Source organism: Quercus suber, unplaced genomic scaffold (genome assembly GCF_002906115.3).
Source record: "Quercus suber isolate HL8 unplaced genomic scaffold, Cork oak 2.0 scaffold_338, whole genome shotgun sequence".
NCBI classification, from domain to species: Eukaryota; Viridiplantae; Streptophyta; class Magnoliopsida; order Fagales; family Fagaceae; genus Quercus; species Quercus suber.
This window is the reverse complement of record NW_027069790.1, coordinates 414,696-433,958: the sequence shown is the minus strand read 5'-3', so window position 1 is coordinate 433,958 and position 19,263 is coordinate 414,696. Positions and strand designations below refer to the sequence as shown.

Here is a 19,263-nt window from a genome sequence, read left to right as displayed (position 1 = left end):
AGGCTAATATTCAGAGGGTAACTAAGCATTCTTAGGGCATACAGACGAGGTTAGCCCATGAAGCAGATAGGATGGGTGAACACCAAGTCACAGTCCTAGCTTGGGCCCCACCTTTGGAGCTGGATAAGGCTCCCCTAACAAGTGATGCCTCCATTCGAGACTTTCAAGGGGGGATGGCTGGGTATGTGGTCCACATTATGGAACAAACCTTGCTTCTTCTCAAGGATATGACTGACCTCTAGTCCTTGAGGCATCACAAAGTTTTCCTTGGGCTGAAAAGGGACTTAGCCATGGTAATTGTTTCAATTTAAGTCTTTTATTATTATTATTATTATTATTATTATTATTATTATATATTTTATCCTATTATTATTATATATTTTCTTTTAAACTCCTCTTTATTTTCAGGTCGTCCAGGCCACCTTTAGGGCAGACGAGATGGTGAACTCCTTCCACTGAAGAATGAAAGAGGAAGAAGAGAGGAGAATAGCTGCCGTGGATGCCTTCCATGTGGCTGAGAAGAGCAACCAAGAGCTGAAGGTTAAGCTGGCCGAGGAGGTAAAAGAAAGGAAATTCACCGTGGCCGCCTTAGAAAATGTTGAGAAGTAGGCTGAAAGCCAGTGGTTGCTTCTCCGAAGTGCCGAGGAGTAATTGGCCGCCGCCAAGGAGCAGATAGCCACCCTAAAGAAGAAACTGGAGGAGGTCGGAAAGGCCAAAGACTAGGCTGAGAAGGCTAAAAAGGAAGCGGAGAAGGCCCGGGATAAGGCACAACAAGAAGGTTACGAAATTGGAGTGGCTGAGATCGAGGATGCCCTTAAGGCTGAGGTTCCTAGGGTGTGTAGAATTTACTGTGACCAAGTATGGAATGAAGCCCTCAACCAAGCTGGGGTTGAGGATTCCTCTGTGCTTAGGAGGGCAAAAAATATCTACTACCCTCCAACCATCCGTCCTTCTTCCTCGAGCAGCCCTCAAGTAATTGCCCTTCTCAAGGCAGCAGAATTTGAGAAGAACGACTCCAGCAAAGTCCCCCCTCCTCCTGGTAGTCCTCCAAAAATGGCCGATCAACCTGGGGCGAATGAGAAAACATCCGGCGTGACCAAGGAGATGGCCTCTGATGCCAACATGCCCTCAGTTGCTAATCAAGACCCTTCTAAGGAAAAAGAGAACACTAGGATGGAGATTGCTTTGGCAGGCCTTCCAATTCCAGCCAAAGATGACTCCAAGGGGGTAGATCAGGGATCCTCAGAGGCTGCAGCTTAGCAAAACAAGGCCGCTCCTTTAGGAAAAATAGTAATAAAAAAGAAACAGATTCAGGAGAGTTTTTTTTTTTTTTTTTGGCAACTTCTGCTTTAGTTCCTATAATTTGTAATCAAGTTGCCATTTTGTATTTACCCTGCCTTGCTTCAAGGCTTTTATTAATGAAAGATATGAGAAATTTACTTATCTTTATGACTCTTCTTCAAGTATTGATATAATCTCTGCATGAGTAACATAAAAGTTATCCCTTCTTACATGACTAGTATTAACACCAGTGAAATATACTAAGTCCATCATTTTGGCAAAGCATAACCTTAATTTTAAGAACATACACAGTATTGCAACACGTATACAGATTTAAAATTACTTTGTGCCTTACTCATCCCCAAGTTCATAGAGTTAAAAGGGATAGTTAGTTTTTACACAATACAGGTGTACCTGTAAATACTTTAAGTGATGCTCATGAGCATCCATTTGGGATTCTTGTCACAATGAAAGTTATTGCTGTTTGGAGTAATTATACCTGGTACCAAAAATAGTTAATAAATGATACTAATTTACCTTAAACATATATTTCATAAAGTCAACTATAACCAAGGCTTTGCCTTGACACTTAGCCATTTGAAGGAGAGTGTTAATCTAACCCAATGATGTGGTCCAAGTAGCTAGGCATAATTTAGGTTCTGTTTAACACTTAGAAAAATAATTGAGAGATACCAATTTTCCCAAGGTATGTGGTCTGAGGAGCTAGGCATGACCAAGGTTCTGTTTGATACTTTAGATAATTATCATAATGTGTTAATTTTCCCAAAGCAGATGGTCCAAGGAACTAGATATAACTAAGGTTCTGTTTAATACTTAGAAAAATAATTGAGAAAGCCAGGCATGACCAAGGTTTTGTTTGATACTTTAGATAATTATCATAATGTGTTAATTTTCCCAAAGCAGATGGTCTGAGAAACCAGACATAACTAAGGTTCTGTTTAACATTTAGAAAAATAATTGAGAGATACCAATTTTCCCAAGGTATGTGGTCTGAAGAGTTAGGTATGACCAAAGTTCTGTTTGATACTTTAGATAAATGGTGAAAAATGTCTGACACATAATATAACAAACCCAAATTGGGTGAAGGAAGCCTTTATTAATAATAATACCTCTTAAAGTTATTTACATTCTAGAGATGTGGTATAGCCTTTTCCTCTAGATCTTCAAGATGATATGCTCCTATTCCAGCCACCGATATGATATGATATGACCCTTTCCAGTTGGGTCCCAATTTTTCCCATGCTGGGTTCTTGGCTATTTTTAAAACTTTTCTTAAGACCAAGTCTCCAACTGTCAATGGTCTCAATTTTACGTCAGCATCGTATCCTTGAGCTTGTGTTGATAATAGGCCAATTGGACCATGACACTTTCCCTTCGCTCTTCAACTAAGTCTAAGCTCCTTTCCAACAGTTCATTGTTGCTACTCAAAGGGCAGGAACTTGTTCTTCGTGTAGGGAATCCAGTCTTTAGAGGAATGACAGCCTCAGCCTCATAAGTCATGGAAAAGGACGTTTCTCTTGTGGACCTGCGAGGTGTAATCTGATAAGTCCATAAAACATGTGACAACTCTTCTACCCATTTTCCCTTTGCACCTTATTGACAGCTTCAGCCTGCCCATTCCCCTGTGGATATGCTCGAGTGGAATATCTATTCTTTATTCCCAGATTGTAGCAATATCTCCTAAAAGCTTTATTGTCAAATTGGAGTCCATTGTCCGAGATGAGAGTACGAGGGACTCCAAACCTAGTGACAATGTTTTTCCAAATGAATTGTTTGGCATCCACGTCCCTGATGTTTGCCAGTGGTTCAACCTCAACCTACTTGGTGAAGTAGTCTATGCCGACCAATAAATACCTCTTGTTCCTTGTTGTCTTAGGGAAAGGGCCTACAATATCCAAACCCCATTGAGCGAAAGGCCAAGGATTGGATAAAGGATTTAGAACTCCCCTAGGTTGGTGAATGTTTGGGGTGAACCTTTGACACTGGTCACACTTCTTTGCATAGTCCTGTGCTTCTTTCTGCATCTTCAGCCACCAATAGCCTTATGTAAGGGTCTGATGTGATAAAGATCTGCCCCCTGTATGGCTTTCACAAATTCCTTCATGCAGTTCTTCCAGGATTAGCTCAACCGCTTTAGGGTGTACACACAGTAGGTACGGGCCAGAAAAGGATCTTTTATACAACTTTTGGTCCTCGGACAGCTAGAATCGTGGAGCCTTTCTTCATACTTTGTCGGCCTCGGACTTTTCCTCAAGTAAAAAATCTTCCTTAATGAACAAAACAATAGCATCCATCCAGCTAGGACCCACCCTTGTTTGATGAACATGAACAACAATTCTTCCAGCCTTAGTAGGTTTACATAAATCCTCTACAAGGATTACCCGAGGTAAATTTTGTGCCGAGGACGTTGCCAATGTGGCAAGAGAGTCCGCATGTGCATTTTTACTTCTAGGGACTTGTGATACACTAAAAGACTCAAACCTAGACTGTAAATGTTTAACCTGGTTTAAGTATTCTTACATTTTAGGATCTCTGGCTTCTAATTGTCCTTAGACTTAGCCAATAACCAACCTTGAATCAGAGAACAACTCCACTGCCTTTCCACCCATTTTTTGCACCATGATCATCCCTTCCAGCAGAGTTTCGTATTCAACTTCCTTGTTTATAGCCGAGAAGCCTAACCTTAAGGATTTCTCAATTGTGATCCTCTCTGGAGATATCAGGATTAGCCCCGCACCAGATCCCCTATGATTCGCTGCACCATCAACGTAGACCTTCCAAGATAAAGGTTCTTGTACGGAGATTACCCTAACCGATTTTCCATCCATGTTCTGCTCCTCTACCTTCTCTTCTACCGAGGTTTCAGCAAACTTAGCTACTAGGTCGGCAAGGACCTGACCCTTTACAGAAGTGCGGGGCATGTATTTGATATCAAAAGCCCCTAGAATCGTGCCACATTTTGCGATTCTCCTTGTGTAATTAGCACTATGAAGTAGAGATTTGAGTGGGAGTTGGGTTAGGACGATAATTGTATGTGATTGAAAAATAGTGAGGGAGTTTACGCGTAGCATGCACCACGGCCGGAACACCCCTTTCTAATGGTAAGTAACGAACCTTGACTTTATGTAGGGAATTGCTTACATAATAAACCGGTCTTTGTATGCTACTATTATCCTGTATTAGCACTAAACTCACTGCATGGGAGGCCACTACGATGTAGGCAAACAAAACCTCATCCGCCTCGAGCCTAGACATGATGGGTGGCTGGGATAAATATTCTTTCAACTGTTGGAAAGCTAGGATGCACTCTTCGATCTATTCAAATCCCTTCCACTTATTCAATAACTGAAAGAATGGCCTACACATGTCTGCTAATTGAGCGATGAATCGGTTTAGAGTAGCGGTCATCCTTATAAGCCTCTAAACCTCCTTGGGATTCCGAGGTGGTTGAAGATTGTTAATTGCCTTAATTTGGTCAAGGTTGACTTCAATTCCATGGTGAGTAACCATGTAGCCCAAGAACTTCCCTGATCTGACGCCAAAGAACACTTGGGAGCATTAAGCTGAACCTTGTGCCTTCTCAAGATATCAAAAATATTTTCGAGGTCATTAATGTGGTTGGACTCTACCTTGCTCTTTACCACCATATCATCGATGTAAATTTCAATGTTTTTTCCTAACTGAGGCTCAAACATCTTGGTCATCATCCTTTAATAAGTAGCCCTTCCATTCTTCAAACTGAATGGCATTACCTTATAATGGTAATTTCTAGTGGAAGTGACAAATGCTATTCTTTCTTGGTCATCCAAAGCTAAAGGTATCTGATGGTACCCTTGAAAGGCATCAAAAAAGCTCATCCGAGGATGACCCATAGTTGCGTCTACCAGTTGGCCAATCTGAGGCATTAAGAAAGGTTCATTTGGGCAGGCTTTGTTCAAGTCTGTAAAATCCACACATATGCGCCACTTCCCAGTCTTCTTTTTTACTACTACTGTGTTAGCCAGCAATTTAGGGTAAAAGACCTCTTTAATAGCCCCAACCTGATTAAGTTTCGTCACCTCGTCATTGATAGTATCAGAGTGTTCCTTAGATGAATGCTAAGGTGGTTGCTTCCTAGGGGTGACAGATGGATTGACATTCAGATGATGGTAAATAAAGCTCGGGTCCACCCCTAGAGCTTCGTAGGCATTCCAAGCGAACACATCAATGTTCCCCTTAAGAAATTCAACCAACTCCCCTTTCTCCTGAGGTGGTAGCTAAGCTCCCACCTAAAAACCTTCTCTGGATCATCACCTACGAAAAAATTTCCCTAAATCTTCACACTTGGCCTCCTCAGTTGGCCCCTTCACAGGTAATTCCAGGGACTTTGACTGTTATAAGCCTTTCTTAGTCGAGGTCGAGGATTCGGCTACTGGCTAGTGCAAAATTGCAAACACATGGCATTACCTAGCTATGGATTGATAACCCATTAGTTCTTCAATCCAATCTCTCGATGGATATTTCACCTTCTGATGCAGAGTTGAAGAAACAGCCCCTAGGGCGTGAAGCTAGGGTCTGGCGACTATGGCCGTGTAAGGAGAGAAGGAATCAACTACAATAATAAAGTCCACTTCAACCACTTCTGAACCTGCCTACACGGGCAATCTAATCTGACCTTTTGGAATGACAATTTTTCCATCAAAACTCACCAAAGGTGAATCATAAGCTGTCAGGTTTTCGGCCTTTAAGTTCAGCCTTTTATATAAATCAGGATACATAATCTCGGCACCACTGCCCTGATTTACCATCACTCTCTTCACATTATACTCTCATATTTTGAAGGTTACCACCAAGGCATCATCATGCGGCTAGATGGTTCCTGCCTTATCTTCATCCGAGAAACTTAATGCTGGTCGAATTTCCACTCTAGCCCTCTTCGGCCTAGCATTAGTGTCCCCAGTAGGTAATTGAGCTACAAACATCATCCTAGAGGGCTGTGAACCAGTCCTCCCAAATGTAGCAAAGATGACATTGATTGTGCCTCTTGAAGAAGCATTCTCCTAAGTCCTAAGACCTCGATTGGTCTCTTTACCCATTGGGGCGGTACAAAAGATGTTGTTATTTTCCCTCTTTGACTAGTCGCTCTAGATGATTCCATAATGTTCGGCAGTCCTCGGTGGTATGTCCCCGCTCTTAGTGATACTGGCAATGAAGGCTTTGGTTGCGCCTCAAAGGGTCTCCACTCATCTTGTTCGACCATTTGAAGTATGGTTCGTTCTTAATCTTTTCTAAAACTTAATGCACCAGCTCTCTGAACACAATGTTTACCACTTGAGGAGTTGCAGGCATAAATTGCCTAGCAAAATCCCTTTGGGATCTCCCATAAGTCCTCATGTAGTAGTTGTAAGGTTGAAAAATCACTGTTCAAGTATCATCTCCACATTAATGTAGTTAGAAAGTTAGCTGTAGAGCATTTAATGCGGTGGCAGTAGCTTTCTCCTATGATGTTTTAAGATTTTCTCATGTTTGACATTTCTACAATGCTTATTAACACCAACGAAACTTCTTGGAACGTCACCCTAAGAGACAGACAACCTCTTCGTACCTCGGCATTGGTCAGCCGGGGACGCATTTATCCTCGACACACCCCCTTGAGCCATTATGACCAAGACTAACCTCTATTTACTAGCACAACCTTTACTAATAAATATTTATCTTCCTCGGGCAATGCCTCATCCTCGGATTGGGCCAGAGACCCGAAACATAAACAAATGACGGACCCCTGGGCCTAATGTCCCTACATATATACATATACATATATATATAATTTTAAATATATGGTCTTAACTCTACTATAACTAGATTATTTTGACATATACTTTGTTATTTGATATGTAAAAATATTTACTCATTATAGAATGCCTCAATCATTTATCTTTCAATTAATTTTTACGCAATTATGTAAATGTCTTAATTGTTGCCTTAAGATCATTATATCTAAACGATGTTAATATATATATATATATATATTAACAAAATTGATGTTTGTCTTAAATAATAATAATAATAATAATAATAATAATAATAATGTCTATTATATATTGCCAATTGAGTTAGACTTGTGTACTATAAAACTCACAACAAATAATTAAACCGATAATGTCTTAGTTTAATTTAATTTTTTACCTAAAAAGAAGTTTTAAAAATGGGTTGAATTATAGGTTAGCCTAGTTTAGTTAGGTTGACTTGCAAAAATGGGCCAGGTTACGAGTCAATTTGTTTTGTGTTAGGTCAAAAAATCCAGGTTCTGATCGGGCCGCAAGCAAGATATACCAATCTAGAGAAAAATACAGGTATTAGGGCTTGCCAATCTTGTAAATTTTAAAAATACAAGATATTGTAAACGTATTTGTCACCTCACACTTTTTATTAAATACTTGGTCAAAATTATGTTAGTGGTAGTCTAGGATAGCTGCGAAAATTATATAGTTACAATTTATATCATGATGCCCGAATTTAATTTTAAATCCAAAGTCATTCGTGTGACTCGTATCGTGTACATGGCCATGCCTCTTTTTTTTTTTGTTTTTTGGTTGGTTTAAAATTCCTAGCACTTGCAAAATTGATGTGGAAATACTTTTATATGCTACTAGTCGCTAACCCGTGCGATGCACGGGAAAATTATTGGAAAATAAATTTAGTCCGTTTTTTGTTCTATTAAATTTAATCTTTCTTTTATTATTTTAAAATAGGAGTTTAAGTCTAATGATAAAAAGCAATCATTGTGTAACGAACGCAATAGATTAATATTTTATTGAAACTATATAAAAAAAAAAGGGTATAACATCATTTTGAATAGTAAATCTATAGTTTTATGACATCTTAAACTCTTTTTTTCCCTTAATAAAATCTTAAACTTTTTTTTCTTAATGGCATAATATGTTAGGATCACAAAAGAGTATGTGTAAAATCTAATTGTGAAAAGTTGTTCTTAGAGGGTCAGAAATGCATTAATTTTGTTAAATAAAAGCATAACTTTTATCACATTTTATAATAACTTTACAAATTTATAGCATTTATCTTTTAGTTAAGGTTGTATTAGAGGATTGGAGTTTTTTCCAACTTGGTTCAAATTAGAACCTATAAAATTCCAAATGGAAACCAAAAAGAATCAGAATTTAAAATTCCTTATGAATTTCGAATTTATATCTAGAAGAGAAACTATACCCTAAAATCAAGTTTCTAAGTGGTAGCCACATGAACCCAAATAATAATTCACAAAATTAAATCCAAGAAACTAACAAAAGTAGCATTAACAATACCCAACAACAGTATTAGCAAAAACCTAACAAAAGTAGCACTAACAATACCCAACAACAGTATTAGCAAAACTTGGGAAAGAACATTTCTCTTTTTACTTAATAGAAAGAATTATTCATAATAGGTAGAAAACAAATGCAGCAGTAAATTGCTTTTTAAAAAATTACAGAAATTGTTAACAAACTTGGATTTGATGCAGTTAAGCATGCAGCTCTTTATCCAGAAAACAGAGTAGGACCTGCCAAAAATTTTATTTATTTATTTTTCTTTTTATGTCACTCTGTACCATAAATGCAAATATAACTAAATTTTATCTATTAAAAATCCATGAAAACAGAAGTTTGTCACTTTTAGAGTATGAAAATGTTTTTGTTTGAACCAAGTTCTTTCGCAACTTCTCAAAAAAAAAAAAAAAGTTCTTTCCCAACTGCCATATATGCAAGAAGAGGAAACACACAATAAGACAATGCAACTCAACCCCCAAATACCATGCATGTACAGATTAAAAATATATACAACTTATTTCAACCCCATTACAACTTTATTCTCCTTGATTATATCATGTTCCAAATTCAAATGCAGCAATGAAAACATAAACTAAAGCAATAATATAGCACAAGACCAAACTCAATTGGTAGTGGGGGTTAGAGAGAATTTACTGTGTTGCATAAGTAGAGAAGATTAAATTTCAATAACAAAATTTTATTCAGAAATTGAGTCCTAAATCTGAAAAAGGAAAACCCAAGATTCAAAGAGAAGAGTAAAAAGTTAATCTAAATCAAATTATTCACTAGGGAATTTAAACAAACACATAGGGGACAAACACAAAGATGTAAATAACAATGAACCAAGACAAAATCTTTAAAACCACAATGCTAATTGCTTACACACAGATACTTTCATGAAATCAAAAGTTGATGAAGTTACCAAGTTTTATCCAAAATCACAGAATAAAGATAGTTTAAAAAAAAAAAAAAAAAAATAAAAGAGGTTTCGGTGGGACTAAGGGGCCATAAGCATAGACTTGTAGCAGTCACCGTTCAAGTCATTGTCTAAATTAAAACATGCAATGGTAAAACAACATAATAACAACATGACAGAAGTTGCAATATTGTTTTTTTTTTTTTTTTTTTTTTTTAACAATGCAATACAACAGCGGTAAGGGGAAGAAAAAGGAAATTTAGCCACCAAAACCACGCAAACAAAGAAGATTAAAAAAGAGAATCCCAAGCACTACAACTGAAAGGGGAAAACAAAAGAAGTCAGTTTTACCTGTAGCTGTTTCACTGGTTGGCAGTGGCAATAGGCTGGTTGACGGGGCTTGGGGACTCAGAAATTTCATCATCTAAGATGGAAATTGTTTCGGAGAGAGAGAGAGAGAAGAGTACAGAAGTGAAAAGTGACTGAGAAAGGTTTTTCTAATCTTTTGTCGAGTGCCTACTCAAGACAAAACAGTGTGTCTCTAATTTATATAGGCAAATTGAACACAAACGTTTTTTAAAATTTCACTGAAACGGTTTATTTAATCAGTCAATCGAACAGATACAATTTTTGTTTTTTTTTTTGAATGAATCGTGTCATTAAATTATCAAGCCATGTGGCGCAATGAAAAGTAGTCAACAAAAAGTCAAACGTTTCAGCTATTAGTTATTATATAGATATGGTTCATGGTTCCTTCAATATAAATTTATTGTTTGAATTAGATAGAAGAAAACAGCCCAGTAAATCATAGGGAATGAAACATAGGAATTTACATATTTGTTCCACACTTTTTTTGGTTCTACTTAAAAAAAAAAAAAAAAACATTTTGTTGCACTTGGTCATGGTGCTCAGACTAGTTTGGGCTTTCTCATACATGATAGTAAAAAAAATAAAGGCCATAAATTATTGTCATCCAAACTGTAGGGCGAATTCATGAATTCCACCAGATCTTTGCAGCTATTAATATTTAACTTGCATGCAATTGCAAGGTCAAGGTTAGACTTAGAGTTGAGATTAGCTAGGTACTGTTCAATAATGAGAAATGGAATTAAAGTGGTGGGTATCAATTTAATATAGAGTGTATGTGATCTCATACCATGCTTACCCTCTTCATTCTTCAGTCTTTTTGGTATGTGAATTTGTGTCATAATGTTTTTTCTTAAGGACAAATAAAAGAAATTTAGAAGTTACTCGTAGTCTTGCCAAGTATGATGTGTATATCTAAAATTTTATTATGTGAATGAAGGATGTTCTACCACAATTTATTTTGTCATCCAATCTGATTAATTTAGCTGGATTTTCTTACTAAAAGTTAAGTATTTCCTCTATTAAAAAAAAAAGAAAAAAAAAGCAGTTTGGCAAAAGAAATTAATAGTTAATATTTTTATGAAATTAATAGTTAATTTGATATTAGTATCTCTTATTACTTATATTATTCTACACGGCGAATGGGGCACGAGTCCACAGAGCCGACCGTGTTATGTACATCATGATGATGGAGATTTACTAATTCTTATCATCTTCGTTGTAGCCGACCGTGTACTTTCCCTTATGGATGTGAAAAAGTAAGGAATCCTAAAAGCTTTAGTTAACTATCAAATTCAAATAGTTGCGTCTTTAGGATAATTCATGATTCATCCCCGTTATTCATGGCTAAATTAAATGTTCTAATTTTTTTTTTAATGGAGTGAATGGATATGAGAGGTGCTACAACTACAATATTTCTACAATATTTTTACAACAAATCACAGGTGATTAGTTGTTATTGGTTCACATTTGAAATTAACACTAAGATTACTTTTTTTGCTCCAACAATAACAACAAGTAATAACCTGCTACTTAGGATTTGTTGTAAAAATGTTGTAGACATATCATTATGAGATAACTTGTCGAGTTGTTGTTAACCCCTGCGATGCACAAGATAATTAAATAAATATTAAAACTTTTTAGTTTGTTTAAAGGTACTATAACTTAAATATGATAACAAAAAACTTAATTTCTCTTAATATAGTGTCTTCTTAAAATTAAGTCTATGACTTCTACCTAACCAATTGTGAGTCAACAAGTTCTTATATGTAGGCACTTTGAACAATCCTTTTTATGTAAGACTTGTGAAAGAGACTCAAATCATCATTATTAATTATGTGCAAGGATACATTGATATAGTGGTAATGATATAGAAAATGGATGAAAATCTTCAACTTAGTTAATGAATATATGAATATAGGCCCGGAAAAGTATATCTAGAAAACATTATGTCCTCATACTAAATAAAAAAAAAAGTAAGATTATGTTAATCGGTGAATGTCAATTGAAGGCACTCAGGAACTAATTTATAGGTTGCAAGGTTCAACTCTCATATCTTCAAGTAAGAGGCAATATTTAATTTGAAAATTACATAAAAATTTTTAGAGCAAACCTTTTTTTTTCTTTTTATTATATAGGAAATTTAGAGCAAATCTTATTTTGGGTTCCTGCATCTATTGGACCTAATTTTTAAAATTTTTATTTCCTACCCAACACTGCAAGTTTGATTCCAGAGAGGGAAACATGTACCCATTTGATACTCCGTCCATTTTGCCGGTCCTCGATCATGTTACGTGCATTTCTCAACTTTCAATTTTTCCTACTTTTTGGAGGCCTTTGAACATTCAAATTAAAACTTGCCTCAATACCAAAGAAACTTGATCATCAAGTCCTCGGGCTCGGTGCCAATCAAAAAAATCAAAAGTGATACTCTTAATTATTTCTAGAATATTTTCGTTACCCGCATTCGTGGAAAATTGCAGAGGCCAAGCTTTCCCTTCCACTCCCCTATTGACGTCAAATTGCTTAAGGCACCTAAAGCGGTTTTATTTTTATTTTTAATGGGAAGACTGCGAGAAACTTTTATTAAGAATGTAAAGCAACAAATACATCATGGAGTTGGCTATATTGGATCCACAGTAAGGTGTTTTTGTAAAAATAATCTTCATAGAGATCATTTACATACCGTATACCCTTAGTGCGATGGTCACTCTATAAGTATAAGTGCTTGTGGAGTGTGGGGGGCAAGGGCCGGGGTTTAAGTCTCCAAGAGGAAGCTTCATATACATATACACTTAGATTAGACTAGAATATAATTTCTATCTTGTATAAAAAAAAAAAAAAAAAAGGATTGGTGGATAATAAAAATAATAATAGTGATTCTCCTAATACAAATCATATGCTCTAGTTTTGTTTTTGTATATTACTTAATGTTTCTTCAACTATAATATGTGTGAGGTTTATTATTTTCCATTTTAAAACTTTGGTTATTTTATAATGAAGTTGAAAATGAATATATATATATATATATACTACTATTTAAGGGGTTTCTCCTGTTTGGACCAGATTTTCCTTTTTGTTCCAAAATACCCCTATTTTCCTAGGTTTAAATAAAGACAAAACTAAATGATAATTTGGTAAAACTATATCTTTTAACTTGTAGGGATAAGGGCCCAAAATTGTATATTGGGCCTTGGGCCTTGGTCGAGGACATTGGCTGGTCCGATAACGAATAAACGGTAGTGAGGGTGTTAAGCTTAGAGTTTCATGAGTACTTTACGAATGGAAAGGTCGGGGGAGGTGGTCTGAGGAGACACTACTCCTCGGAAAAACGAAGCACAAATCAAATATATATCCTATCGTTTAGAGTAACCTTCCAGGAAATTCCACTGATAGGGACAAGAATTATGAATGTACAGGAGGGATGAAAACTCTGAAATATCTAAGAGAAAGCTGCTACCACCGCATTGAATGCTCTGTAGCTAACTCTCTAGCCGCATTAATGAGGAAGTGATCTCTGAATAGTATTTTTCAGCCTTACAGCTACCCCCAAAGACTTTAGGAAGCTGCTAATGGGACGAGTATTAACACCAACCATTTGGCCTGCACGTGAATGGTGGAGATAAAAGGGGAAGATAGTATAAAAGAAGAATGGGGCAATGAGAGAAGGGGATCTAGAAATTAAGAAAAAAAGACTGTAGCAATCACAAATTGCATTTGTAAACTAACTTGAGAGAAATATATAAGAACCAGTCTCCTTGGACATTGCTGAGAACAATTTTCTTTACTTTAAACTTGTGTATCTTCATTCTTTTGTCATTAAAGTCTACCTTATTTGTTGTCTGATTCATTAAGGCTCAGTTTTCTAATCCATTCTCTACAAATTCATTGTTTTGGGCTTTTAGGCCTTAGTCCATTTATCTTTTGAGCTAGGAATTCAAATCCCGTCCTTACAATTGGTACCGTCTGTGGGAATTACTGGTGTTACAATAAGTCTAACGTTCAAAGATGGTAGGTTTAGGTTCAAACCAGGTAGAATCCACGGGGTCTCAACGCCAAGATCACTTCCGTGAACTTGAACAGAGAAGAGACCAGGAGGGGAGTGTGCATACTACCCATACTAGTAAGAGCCATTCTCGGCGTGGTAGCCATCTCTCTCATAAGAAAAATACCAAAACCATGCAGCTGGAAATTGATCAAGGACTCCTCCTAGTGAGTTTTTTTCGTATGATGAAGACTACCATCATGAGTGCAGAGACATAAATTCATCTTTGAGAGGCCTAGGAAATGACGCTATGAGTAGAGCACTCGACCAGATTTCCAGATCACCTTTCATGCGCAGGATTGAAGGAGGGAGACTTCCTCGGTGGTTCACTTAGCCCATGTTCACCATGTACATTGGTCAAATAGACCCCGTGGAGCACGTTAGCCACTTTAATCAAAGAATAGTTGTGCACTTCAAGAACGAGGCCTTGATGTGCAAAGTGTTCTCATCTAGCTTAGAGCATGTGGTGATGAGATGGTTTGATGGTCTGGGTGCAGGTTCCATTAATTCCTTTAAGGAACTCACTTATGCATTTGGATCCCACTTTATCACGTGTAATAGGGTTCCTCGGCCTTTAGATTCCTTATTGTCTTTGTCCATGAGAGAAGGAAAGATCCTGAAAACATATTTGGACAGATACTGGGAGATGTTCAATGAGATAGATGGTGACTTTGACAATGTAGCCATCAGCACTTTCAAGGTCGACCTACCTACCGAGCCTGGCTTAAGGAAGTCTTTGACTAGGAGACCTGTTACTAGTGTACACGAGCTCATGGATTGGATCGATAAGTATAAGAGGGTTGAGGAGGACCAACAGCAAGGCAAGGGAAAGGGTAAAGTTATCCCTCAGGAGATAAGGGATTTTAGGATGAACCGTTAGAACAATAACAGACTCCAAAGAGATTTTGCTGGGTAATCTAGGTCTACAGCTCCTCAAGTGATAAACACTGTATTTCGAGAATCGGTGCATCACGTTTTGGAGAAGATAAAAAATGAGCCATACTTCAAATGGCCGAACAAGATGAGTGGAGACTCCTTGAAGCACAATCAGAGCCTTCATTACCAATACCATCAAGAGCGGGGGTATACTATCAAGGACTGCAGAACTTTGTAGAACCATCTAGAGTAATTAGTTAGAGAGGGAAGGTTGCAACAATTTTTGTATCGGCCTAACGGGTAGGGAGACCAATCAAGGTCAGGGGCTCAAGGGAATACTTCTTCAAGGCTCCCATTAGGTACAATCAATGTTATCTTTGCTGCACCTAGGAAAACTGGTTCTCATCCTTCCAGGGTAATATTTGTAGCTCAGCTACTAGTCGAGGACTCTAATTTTGAGCTGAAGAGGACTAAAGTGGAGATCTAACTAGTGCTAAATTTTTCAGATGAAGACAAAATTGGAACCATCTAGCCTCATGATGATTCTTTGGTGGTAACTCTTAGAATATGAGGGTATGATGTGAAAAGAGTAATGGTAGACTAAGACAGTGGTGCAGAGATTATGTACCCTAACTTATACAGAGGGTTGAACTTAAAGTCTAAGGATCTGACAGTCTATGATTCACCTTTAGTGAGTTTTGATGGGAAAGTTGTCATACCAAAAGGCCAAATTAGGTAGCTTGTACAAGTAGGCTCAGAGGTGGTTGAAGTGGACTTTATAATGGTAGACGCATACTCTCCCTACATGGCCATTGTGGCTAGACCCTAGCTTCATGCCCTAGGGGCTGTTTCTTCAACTCTATATCAGAAAGTGAAGTATCCATCAGGGGACCAGATTGAGGATTGGTAGGGAGTCAATCCATGGCTAAACAGTGCCTCATGTTTGTTATTCTGCGTCAACCAGCAGTTGAGTCCTCGGCCTTTGCTGAAGGAGGCTTATAGTAGTTAAAGTCTCCGGTTTTACCTGTAAATGAGCCAGCTGAGGATGCGAAATATGAGGATTTAGAGAAAATTGCTGTAAGAGATGACCCAAAGAAGTTTTTTCAGGTTGGGGCTCAATTATTGCCTCAGGAGAAGGAAGAGTTGGTGGAGTTTCTTAAGAGGAATGTTGGTATGTTTGCTTGGAATGCCTATGAAGTTTCGGGGATGGATCCGAGCTTCATCTGTCATCATTTGAACATCAATCCATCTGTCATCCCTAGAAAGCAACCACTTCAGTGCTCATCCAAGGATCATTCTGATGCTGTCAAAGACGAGGTGATGAAGCTTAAGCAGACTAGAACTATTAAAGAAGCGTTCTACCCTAAATAGTTGGCCAATATTATGGTTGTAAAGAAGAAGAATGGAAAGTGGCAGGTATGTGTGGATTTCATAGATCTGAATAAGGTTTGCCTAAAAGATCCTTTACCCATGCCTCAAATAGACCAGCTAGTGGATGCCACCGTAGGTCATCCTTGAATGAGTTTTTTGGACACTTTTCAATGCTACCACCAGATACCTTTGGTTTTCGACAATCAAGAGAGGATAGCCTTTGTAACTCATATCAGGAATTACCATTACAAGGTAATGCCCTTTGGTTTAAAGAATGCAAGGGATACCTACCAGAGGATGATGACCAAGATGTTTGAGCCTTAGTTAGGAAAAGACATTGAGGTTTATATAGATGACATGGTAGTCAAGAGTAAGTTGGAATCTGAGCACATTAATGACCTCGAAAATATCTTTGAGATCCTGAGGAGACATAAGTTGTGACTTAATGCTTCCAAATGTTCTTTTGGTGTCGGATTGGGGAAGTTCTTAGGCTACATGGTCACACACTACGGAATTGAAGTCAACTCTGACTAGATTAAGGCAATCAACAACCTGCAACCATCTCGAAATCCTAAAGAGGTCCAGAAGCTAACATGGATGACCGCTACTTTAAACCGATTCATCTCTCGGTTAGCAAATAGGTATAGGCCTTTCTTTCAGTTGCTGAACAAACGGAAGGGATTTGAATGGACCAATGAATGTGTACTAGCTTTCCAACAGTTGAAAGAGTATCTTTCTCAGCCACCTATTATGTCTAGGCCCGAGGTGGATGAAGTTTTGTTTGCTTACATTGCAATGGCTTCCCATGCGGTGAGCTTGGTGTTGATACGGGTTGATAGTGGTGTGTAGAGCCTAGTTTATTATGTGAGCAAGTTACTACATGAGTACGAGATCCGTTACCTACCACTGGGGAAGGCCATTCTGGTAGTGGTGCATGCTACACGTAAACTCCACCATTATTTTCAATCATACATAGTTGTTATCTTAACCCAACTCCTGCTCAAATCTCTACTCTGGAGTGCTAACTACATGGGAAGAATTGCAAAGTGGGGTATGATCCTAGGGGCTTTTGATATCAAATACATGCCTCGCACCTTTGTCAAGGGTTAGGTCCTCGCCGACCTAGTAGCTAAGTTTGTAGAAACCCCACTAAAAGAGAAAGTAGAGGAACAAAATATAGATGAAAAATTGGTTGGTGCAATCTCCCTACAAGGACCTTAATCCTGGAAGGTCTACGTTGATGGTGCAGTGAATCATAGGGGATCTGGAGTGAGGCTAGTTTTGGTATCTTTGAAGAGAATTACAATTGAGAAATCTTTGAGATTGGGCTTCTTGGCCACAAATAATGAAGCCGAGTATGAAGCTCTGCTGGTAGAGATGACCATAATATCCTGCGTCAGCGAGCTTGTGTCACTCATACATATGAACGACATCATGCCACGTGAGTCTCAGGCCCATCTGCTCGTTAAGAGCGTCTACACTACCCAAGATCCTAAATAGGTTAAAGGCGCATTGATGGGAAGTCAACTTGTGGTTGATCAAATAGTCTCAGGTCACCTTACCCATGGGAAGTGTCATTCCTCCTTCTATGAAAGTGATCATAGGAATGATAACTTTCCCTTCCTTTCTATCTGTGACTATTTGGTCTAGAGCACAATACTATAGGGCTACTCCCTACGGAATGTGATATTTAGCTCTAAAACCTTCCATACCGGCTGGAGAGTCTACGAGGTGCTTAAACCTACCCATTTGGTTAAAATAAAGGGAAATGGATGAAATTTTTAAGGAGTAAAGAATTGAAGGCTGAGGAGATTGGCCGAGGAGAAAAGATCCTAGGAAGGAAGAAACTTATGAGAATAAGTACGTGTATTGCTTCTAGTACTTCTTAAAAGTTTGAATTTCTTAAAGAAAAAGACTTGGAGACTTTAGAAATTTAGGAAGCCTTGAAGGTTTAAGAGCTAGGAATCTTTGGAGAGCTTGAAGAATTGTGAAATGAGGAAAAATGATTTCCCCTGGTGCCTTATTTAGGAGATGGAATTGAGTGGGAGTTATCCTGCTTAAATTTCAAGGAGAAATGTCAACCGTAGGCTCTGCGTCTCACTGTTGGATGCAGGGAACAAAGTGCTGCCTAGAGCATTTAATGACGTATCATGGGCTTCGAAGCGTTAGTAACAATTATGGGACACGCAAAACGGTACCCCTACATGTATAAACCAAAGAAATGAATGATCTTAGCTTTTAACAAATCAAAACCCCACTTTTTCTCCTCGGATAAGAGAGAAAAACCAAAGTTTTGAGGGGGCTATTATAGGGATAAGGGCTGAAAATTGTACATTAGGCCTTGGGCCTTGGCTAAGAACGTTGGTTGGTCTGAGGATGAATAAACGGTAGTAAGGGTGTTAAGCTTAGAGTTTCATGAGTACTTTGTGAATGGAAAGGTCGGGGGAGGTGGTTTGAGGAGTAGTGTCTCCTCGGACAAACGAAGCACAGATCAAATATATATCCTATCGTTAAGAGTGACCTTCTAGGAAATTCTACTGATAAGGACAAGAATTATGAATGTACAGGAGGGATGGAAACTCTAAAATATCTAAGAGAAAGTTGCTACCATTGCATTGAATACTTTTTAACTAACACTCTGGCTGTATTAATGAGGAAGTGATCTCTGAACAGTGTTTTTCAGCCTTACAGCTACCCCCAAAGGCTTCAGGATTATACTGATTGGACGAGTATCAACACCTACCATTTGGCTTGCACGTGAAGGGTGGAGATAAAAGGGGAAGATAGTATAAAAGAAGAAGGGGGCAATGAGAAAAGGAGATTGAGAAATTAAGAGAAAAAGACTGTAGCAATCACAAATTGCATTTGTAAACTAACTTGAGAGAAATATATAAGAACCAGTCTCCTAGAATTTTGGCCAAGGACAATTTTATTTAGTTTAAACTTGTGTATCTTCATTCTTTTGTCATCAAAGTATAACTTATTTGTTATTTGATTCATTAAAGGCCCAATTTTCCAACCCACTTTCTACAAATTCATTGTTTTGAGCTTTTTGAGCCTTAGTCCATCAATCTTTTGGGCTA

The 19,263-nt window shown here is 37.9% G+C and overlaps 1 protein-coding gene across 1 annotated transcript; it reads right to left on the bottom strand.

Annotated features, from left to right (window-relative positions):
* Positions 1–2,610: 2,610 nt before the first annotated feature.
* Positions 2,611–4,223, bottom strand: LOC136061653 (uncharacterized). The gene is made up of 5 exons (XM_065759677.1): positions 3,874–4,223; positions 3,531–3,783; positions 3,157–3,326; positions 2,895–3,045; positions 2,611–2,841 (listed from the first exon to the last, which is right to left on the bottom strand). The coding sequence occupies exons 1-5, from the start codon at positions 4,221–4,223 to the stop codon at positions 2,611–2,613; spliced, it is 1,155 nt and encodes a 384-aa protein (XP_065615749.1).
* Positions 4,224–19,263: the final 15,040 nt, after the last annotated feature.

What these genes read in the sequence shown, in the direction of transcription:
- LOC136061653 (XM_065759677.1), bottom strand. Translation starts at nt 4,223, where the DNA reads ATGCCCCGCACTTCTGTAAAGGGTCAGGTCCTTGCCGACCTAGTAGCT. An exon ending in AAAAGTCCGAGGCCGACAAA is followed by an intron (nt 3,327 to 3,530) that starts GTATGAAGAAAG and finishes TGGTGGCTGAAG; the next exon opens with ATGCAGAAAGAAGCACAGGA. An exon ending in AGGCTGAAGCTGTCAATAAG is followed by an intron (nt 2,842 to 2,894) that starts GTGCAAAGGGAA and finishes TGGACTTATCAG; the next exon opens with ATTACACCTCGCAGGTCCAC.